Genomic DNA, 8548 nt, shown 5'->3' on the forward strand with positions numbered 1-8548 from the left:
AGTGAATCCAATAAACTAGATCAATTTCAATTTCAATTTCATTAGATTAGAAAGTTGACAATTTACCATCTCATGTAGTTGAAAATACTGGAAAAGATTTTTTTAATTGCCATGGCAAGGTTTAATGTTGTTGCTAGTTATCGTAGTAATAGTACACATGCTCTGCTAAGTACTTTTGTCTCTGGGGCTGAATTTGGTATCTTCAGGCCTACATGTATCTGTTTGGGCAACTCTAGCGAAAGGTAAAGAACAAAGTCTGAGCTAAAGGTGATACTACTACTTACTATATATACCGGGACCGTATTCGTAGTTACGTTGAGCAAAAATATTGTTTTCTTATGGCTCAATCTAAATTGGCAACAGATATTCAGAGTTTCCAATAATGCTTGATGTATGGGTGCTCTTCTAGTTGATATGTCGAAACAAAGCCTAGGCACGTAAATTGCTGCCATCAATGGAAACATGGAAGCTCTCTGCATATGGCATCTTTGGAACGTGGGACATTTCCTTGGTTCTCGTGGGAATATTCCTATAAAAATTCATGTGTTCTCTATAGGAATATTCCTATAAAAATTCTTCATCGAAGGCACTTCCAAGGAATGAATTTGCATGCGATTCAGATTGCATTATTTGTCATAAGACCATGCTTGTATGATACGCAAGTGGCTGCCGGAGTAAAAGTTCAAAGGCAGTAACATATCCATGCCTTAAACAATTGCGTTCTGACTTATCACTGAATTGTCACTGTGATTATTGTTCTAATCTGCTGCTCCCTGTTTATTTTCTCAGGCTCTTTACTGTCAGGCTCATCATCTTTTTAATTAGATCTTGTAGATTTTATCTCTAGTCTGTACTGTCAGATTCTACTGGCAGGTCCTGTCCTTACATTTGGTTTGTTCCCGTCTTTTTGATACATGATCCTAGACTTCAGTTTTATGGTAACATTTTTTTTGCTATCTTGCTGAATTGGTGCTGAGCTCAGCATTTCCCAAGATAATCTTTTATCGGTAGTACTTCCCATAGATAATATGGATGCCTAAAAATAAAAAGGTATCCCCGGTCAATGCACTCAACGACATCTATTTATCGTTAGAAGTATCTATTCTTTTTGAAATGCAGTGCAGTGACCATTGCATGCAGAACTAGATGATCTGCAATCTGCAATACTAACATGCATTAGCATAGCACGGATATCGGCAGCAACACAGGTGGGTCATTACAGTCACCAGGATTCACAAATTCGTAAAATGTAATTCATGCCTTGTGCCAATGTGATATAGCGGATACCATCTTGTGCACGTTCATAAGAATAAATTTCCAATGTATGATAAATTGGGGCCTAAGAACAACGTAATATACTGTTTATGCTGGATCTGTCACCGTTCATGAGATAGAAGCCTTAGAGTGCAGCTTTTGGCACCGAAGAAGAATTTTTCTTAGGGCTTCCAGCTGCTTGGCCCATATATAGTCAATCAGTCTTTTCCTCCTGTGTTCCAACCACCTGCAGGTAGTGCTCTGCATCCAAAGCAGCCATGCAACCTGAAACATCCAAGTGGTTTCTATAGAATTAGACAATCATTCAGAATCAACATTATCTTCTGGGAATAAGCTAACTCCCAAGAAACAATGTCAAAAGGCACTGCCATTTTTAAAATGACAACTACTTCAGCCCAAAGGTTCCAAAAACGCTTTCAGAAATACACAATGGAATGAAAGAAAGGATCAAACTAAGTTGAACATAGCTTCAAATCATAAAAAATGTGTTGTCACTGATCTTCAGTAAAACAGAAACCATTTCAATGCAAATAATTATTGGTCACTCAGAAAAAAAAAAGATAATCAGAACAGACAACACAATATTTCATAACAACAGAAACCATATCAACGCTTTAGTGCATATAGCTATTAATTACAGGGGTACAAAGGCAACTTCCGAACCATAGTCCCTTGTTATTTTTGCACAGTTGCCAGTGTATGAAGACATCAATAATTGCCCTTGGCGCAAGATCAATATGTTTTCTAATTGCCCAACTACTTCATCTTGGTTCAATATTAAGACATCAATAATGTTGGAATAATTCTACTTGCATGTGATTACAAATAAACTAGTGATAGGCCTCTAAAATCAATATGGCTGGCCAGTCATTCAACAAATCTATAATTATAAGTCAGGGATAATAAAAATCATTGCTACCGTGAAACTGTGAAACTCTTTGATTCCTCTAATCTTGGAATGCTATTTTCGATTATCATAGAGAAGGAATGCCAATACTTGAACAAGAAGCAAGAATATGTTCAGTGCCCTGTATGGAGAGGCTTAACCCTCCTGGAATCTTTCAAATGGTGGGCTTTTAATAAAATTTGGGTAAGCCATGAGCCTCTGAAAAGAGAAAACTTGGGGAAAGTCTCGTTAAGAAAAAATAGAACTTTGGGAAGGATTGAATCTCACACTTATAAGTCATTTACAGGTTACAAGTAACCTCATATTGCATGGTAATACCACCATTTTCGGACCTTTTAAAAAAGGCTTAGGCTTGTGGGAACATATGATTTTAAGATCAGACTCCGCCATTCAAGTCTTAAGGAATTCAAGAAAACGACATGATGTAAACGACCTACACAAAGAATCATCAACCACCTTATTCATAACAAGCATATGAAATAGAACCAAGGACACCCTTTTCGTGTGATCATTTTGGATGTAGATTGAAGGAAGGCATAAGATTGAATGACTGCAGTTTAGCCATAAACACCAGCTTATCAACCAATACTACACTATGCCATCTCCCCCCTTGAAAAAAACAGTTCAATGGAATGATAGAAAGAAAATATTAGTAATTTGCAAGCGCCAATATGGATAGAATCCTTTAGTCAATTTTAGAAACCCCTTGCACAAAGTAATACTAGAGCAATCAACGGCACTAACTTGCAATAATCGTCGAAATTTGCAACCTCATAAAACCACAGTAATAATTCATTATCACAACCCTAAAACAATTTTCTAATTCAACAAAGGCACATGAGCAAACCCAGTAAACCAATTTAGTACCTACTCAAACACTACACTTGATTATCACTGAAAGGAAGGATTAGTTCTTCTGTTCTATTTTTCAATGAAGATCTTTTATCAAAATACCAATATCATACACTATACCACTTTCCAATGGGGGGTCTTGGCCTGGTGCTAGGCGGGGCTGAAATGCTGAATCACTGGAGTACGTGTGTGGGTGCCCAATCGTTCCTCAATCCAATGCTGCCCCTTAATCTGTGCAGCTCCACAACTCAGGCTTTTAAATTGCTATTCAGATCTCAAAATCCAAGTTTCATGTGCTTTGTCTCACTATCTAATCATAGCTTAAGTGCATTGCGGGCACCGATTGTTGGTCTCTACGGTTCACTTCTGCAATAGATGTGGCTGTACTTGTGAAGTTATTTGAACTTTTACGTCAGTTTATGCTTTTGTTTGTGTAAACTGCGTCGATATTGAGTACTGCAGACACTCTGATTGCTGTCATACTCCCATTTGTTACCTCAGCCATATCTTTCTGGACGTGTACCATTTTGTAGAAAATTTTGCCATGCAACCAAAAGAGGATCATATCTACCTCAATTGGGTATTTCTTTAGCTAGATTTCATTATTTTTATGTACTTTTGCTACTCTTTAGTTCAATTGCAAACTAGCTATAATTTAGTTTGTCATACAAAAACACCTGGCGAACTCCATTTCTGAATCCGCCACTGACACCTATATTAGTGAAGCTAGAATGCAGCACAAGCAAAAGCAGACTTATCCCCCAGAATTATGCATATTACTCTGCACATCTATTACGTAAAGCAGGAGTAAGAACATAAGAATGCCTCGAATGGTATACCTGATCCTGCCGCAGTAATGGCCTGGCGGTACTTCTTGTCCTGGACGTCCCCGGCCGCAAAGACCCCCTTCACACTGGTGTGCGTTGTGCCGGGCTTAGTCACGACATACCCATCGGAGTCGAGCTCGAGCTGCCCGCCGAGAAATTTGGTCGCCGGCTCATGCCCGATGGCAAAGAAGAGCCCGGCCACCTGGAGGTCGGAGACCTCGCCGCTGACGACGTTCTTAACCTTGACACCGGACAACGGGCCGCCGTTCGAGCCGCCGTAGGCCTCGACGACCTCGGAGTCCCAGACGACCTGGATCTTGGGGTTGGAGAGCGCCCGTGCCTGCATGATCTTGGACGCACGGAAGGCGTTGCGGCGGTGGATGATGTAGACCTGCGAGCCGTACTTGGTGAGGAAGTTGGCCTCCTCCATGGCGGAGTCCCCGCCGCCGATGACAGCGATGGGTTTGTTCCGGAAGATGGGCGCGGCACCGTCGCAGACGGCGCAGGCCGAGATTCCCCTGTTCCAGAACGCGTCGGAGCCGGTGAAGTGCAGCCTACGCGCGACGGCGCCTGTGGCCACGACGACGGCGTCGGCGTGCACGACGGTGTCGTCAGAGGCGACGCGGAAGGGGCGGGCGGAGAAGTCGACGGAGGTGACGGTCTCGGAGAGGATCTTGGTCCCGAACCTCACCGACTGCGCGCGGCAGCGGTCCATGAGCTCGCCGCCGAGGATGCCCTCAGGGAAGCCAGGGAAGTTCTCGACGTCGGTAGTGGTGGTGAGCTGGCCGCCCGCCGCGATGTCGTTGGCGAGCCAGCCCTCGAAGAGCACGGGCTTGAGCTCGGCTCGCGCCGCGTAGATGGCCGCCGTGTGCGCGGCAGGGCCGCTCCCGATGATGCAGACGCGTGTGCGCAGCGGGCCCGTCGCGGCCACCGCCTCCTCCATCCCGTTGGCCGACGCGTTCGCGGATGCCGTCGCGGCGGCAGCGGTCGTGGTGCTGGTGGCGAGCGCGCGGGACTTGCGGAGCAGCGCGAAGAGCTTGGAGCAGAGGCTCATCAATGACGGCGGCGGCGGCGGAGGAGCCGGAGGCGGAATTGGTGAGGCGGGAGTCGACTTTGGGCCAGGCCGGAGAGGAAGAGGAAGTTGGGCTCGAAGGGGCCGGCGCGCGTGACTGTGGTATGGTGGCCGCGCGAGATTTTATGCGCGGTGTGGTCGCCGTGAAACTGCTCGACTGGTTGGACAGCCGACTAGCCGAGAGGAAATGTTGGACACGGTTGTGCCACGGACGGTCTACAGGCGTGGCGTTGAATATCGGAGGATTTGTCTGCTCGTTGGTTCAAACTTGCTTTGCTTCTAAGGTGATGGGCGTGCAGCGTGCTATTATCTAATGTTATAATGGCTTCGATCCCATGCCATCCTTTGCGGGACGAATGTGCAAGAATTTTGTTCGTTTCGTCTGGTCGAACGGAAAAAGCAACGGAAAGAAGCTTCCACGGCGAAGATGCGAAGTTTGGCCGGACATCCCTGTCGCTATCAAGTTGGTTGCCGGGTATATTCATCGGCCACACCGCAACAGGTATGCGTGAAATAACCACTTTTTACGGTTTGTTCAGTTTTCAAAGTCGTGATGTTCGGTTATCGGATTTAGTTTTGGTTTCCAGACTCCAAAAACTAACCAACCATATAAACTGAAATATAGATAGACTTCCATTCGCCAGCTCTCGAGGCACACAAATTTTGGCTCAAACTGCCTAAGGCCCAAGGCCAAATCCACTCAGGCACCTCCTGGCATGGCCTGGGCCAAGATGATTTGAATTATTATGTTGGACTTATTGTGATTTTATATGTCATATGCCTTTATGGTTATATTTGCATTGCAATGATGTGTCATATGTACCTTTATTGAGTTGTGTAGAAATTTTGATTTAAAATCGAAAACTGAAGAAACTGAATCGAAATATATCGGTTATTTAGGTTTGATTTTGATTTTTCCTAGGTTATTTTGGTTTCTAGTTTCTAAAAACCAAAATTTTAAAAAATTAAACAAACCTAACAATAACTGCAGTAACTAATTGCCCATTGTTGGGGCAACTCGAATTGGCCCGAACATAATAGGCCTTGAGGCTTCACCCGAAGGTGCCCAGGCAAAGGGAGATAGTGGAAATGGAACAAATGAATGGATTTAAGGGTTCGTGATCCCTTGGGGTCTCATATATATAGCAGTGGGGAGAAGGGTTAATCCCCATCTTCCCCCTAGTGCGATAGATGAATTATAATTTTGCCATGATATATTATAGGTTTGTTATCTCATATGGGCCTTTACCTAAGTTACTGGGCCATTACTCTAACAATACTCCCTCATATGTAAGCTCCGAGGTGTGGAGGGGGGAGCAAATGCAACTAGCAATGGCCCTAGTCCCTCTGAATTTGGAGTATCCAGGTAAAGACCTGCGATGCATGTACATTTCACTAAAAACTTCATCCAAAAACCACGTGGGAAAAAAGGACTAGAGAAAAGAGTGTGCAGGTCATGCGGATCTTGCTTTGCATGGGAGCTGGTAAAATAGAAAAGGTTACAAACAACTATACTACAACCGTTGTTGGGGATACAATATCAAAGCGACGAAGGTACTCCCTTCATTTGGTGAAGGTGCTCCCTTTACTTGGTGAAGGCACTTCCTTCACTTGGTGAATGGTGTCTTCTCCACGGTGAAGGGTGTCTTCTCGATTTGATGAAGGTGCTTCCTTTGTTTGGTGAAGGCACTCTTAATCCTTCTCCATGAAGCCTTCATGATGAAGCATTATCTTGTTGGTTAAGCCATCTTCTTGATGAAGCCTTCTCAACAAATCCTTTTCTTCTCGATGACACCTTGGCGATGAAGCCTTGTCTTATTGATGAAGCCCTCTTCTTGACGAAGCCTTCGCGATGAAGCCTTCTCTTCTCGACCAAGTATGAAGCCTTTTCAGAGAAGCCTTCTCTTTTTGATGAAGCCTTTTCGGAGAAGCCTTCTCGAGACAAAGCCATTTTGGTGAAGCCTTGTTGTCCCTCTCTATGGAGCTATCTCCGTTAAGCCTTCTCGATGGAGTCTTATCCATGAAGCCTTCTCGATGGAACCTTCTCAGTGGAGCCTTCTCCGTGAAGCCTTCTTGATGAAGCCTTCACTTGGTGAAGCATTCTCGACCTTCTCATCCGAGCCTTCTCTGCAAAGCCTCCACTTGGTGAAGCCTTCTCAACCCTTCTTGGCGGAGCCTTCTCCGTGAGGCTTTCTTGATGAAGCCTTCACTTTGTGAAGCCTTCTGGACCCTTCTCGGTGGAGCCTTCACCTGGTGAAGCATTCTTGATCTTTTCGGTGGACCCTTCTTCACAAAGCCTTTTCGACGAAGTCTTCACTTGGTAAAGATTTCTTGACTTTTCTTGGTGGAGCCTTCTCCGTGAGGCCTTCTTGATGAAGCCTTCAAGCCTTCTCGATGAAGCCTTCACTTGGTGAAGTCTTCTCAAACTTCTCAACGAAGCTTTCTTCATTGGGTGAAGTATTGCTCGGATGCGTGCATTGGTCAAGCTTTTAGACAATTTGGATTATTCGCTATCCCTAGTGTCCTCTCCTACTCCGACTGTTGCTCGAGAATGAGCGATAATATGCCCATTATCAACATAGATGCTTCAGGTGAATCATCATTCCCCACCCTTCATGGATGGTTCTCGGATTGAGCGGCTATGCACTCCCTAGTAACTTGGAGGCTTTGGGATGAAATGTCATCCCTTTAAATGTGGAGAGTCTTCACCTTGAAGTCTCGAGAAGAGTGCTTTTTCAATGAGGCCTCGTGAAGGGTTCTTTTTCAATGAGGCCTCGTGAAGGGTGCTTCTTGACATCGAAGAACCGATAATGGTGCTTCTTCACCTCAAAGCCTCAAGAAGGGTGCTTCTCTTTGATAAAGTCCCAAGAAGGGTGCTTCTCTTGCATAAAGCCCCTAGAAGGGGTCTTTTTTTGTTTACCTTGAAGTCCTCTGTTCTATCTTTTCCCACAGAGTGCTCGATGGCTAAGCTCCGTCTTTTCATGCAAAGTGCGTGAAGGCAAAAATCCATGTTTTCTTTTGTCATGCATGCGCATGTGATGCAAAATGCTTTGGCACATTCATGTTATGCACATACACATGATGCAAAATGTCTTGTCACATCCATGTTATGCACTTATATTTATGTAAAATGCTCTCATTCATGTTAGGCACACATAGCTTATGCAAAATGCTCGCATCCATATTATGCACACACTACTATAGAAAAGGTTATCACTATTAGTTCAAAACTGACATCACTACCAGTTTTTGAACCGGCAGTGAATTAGCGGTAGTGATAATCCATAATTATCATTGCCGGCATATGAACTGGCAGCGATAATCCAACTATCATTGCCAGTTCAAAGCTAGAATTGGTAGTGATAATCCATCCACATGTGCAAAAATACTCTACCGTGAACTCTTTAGCATGGGGATTTGCCTAAGTTTGCAAGCTTAGAAAGAGACCCCATACCAAAATATTCGAGATAGAGTATTTTATATGGCAAAATGTCTGTTTTATATCTTGCAATATCGAGTGACAACAATACATCTAAATGAATGGTGAAAACACAATCATATTTAAGAAAGTGTATTTTCTACCATCCATTTAGGTGTGCCTATTGCCATAATCTA

At 44.0% G+C, this 8548-nt stretch overlaps 1 protein-coding gene across 1 annotated transcript; it reads right to left on the minus strand.

Annotated features, from left to right (window-relative positions):
- Window positions 1-1231: 1231 nt before the first annotated feature.
- Window positions 1232-5168, minus strand: LOC133930346 (thioredoxin reductase NTRB-like). Its single transcript, XM_062376984.1, has 2 exons — window positions 3874-5168; window positions 1232-1539 (listed from the first exon to the last, which is right to left on the minus strand). The coding sequence occupies exons 1-2, from the start codon at window positions 4913-4915 to the stop codon at window positions 1469-1471; spliced, it is 1113 nt and encodes a 370-aa protein (XP_062232968.1). The 5' UTR covers window positions 4916-5168; the 3' UTR covers window positions 1232-1468.
- Between the last annotated feature and the right edge of the window lie 3380 nt (window positions 5169-8548).

This window comes from Phragmites australis, chromosome 10 (assembly GCF_958298935.1).
Source record: "Phragmites australis chromosome 10, lpPhrAust1.1, whole genome shotgun sequence".
In the NCBI taxonomy this organism is placed as follows: domain Eukaryota; kingdom Viridiplantae; phylum Streptophyta; class Magnoliopsida; order Poales; family Poaceae; genus Phragmites; species Phragmites australis.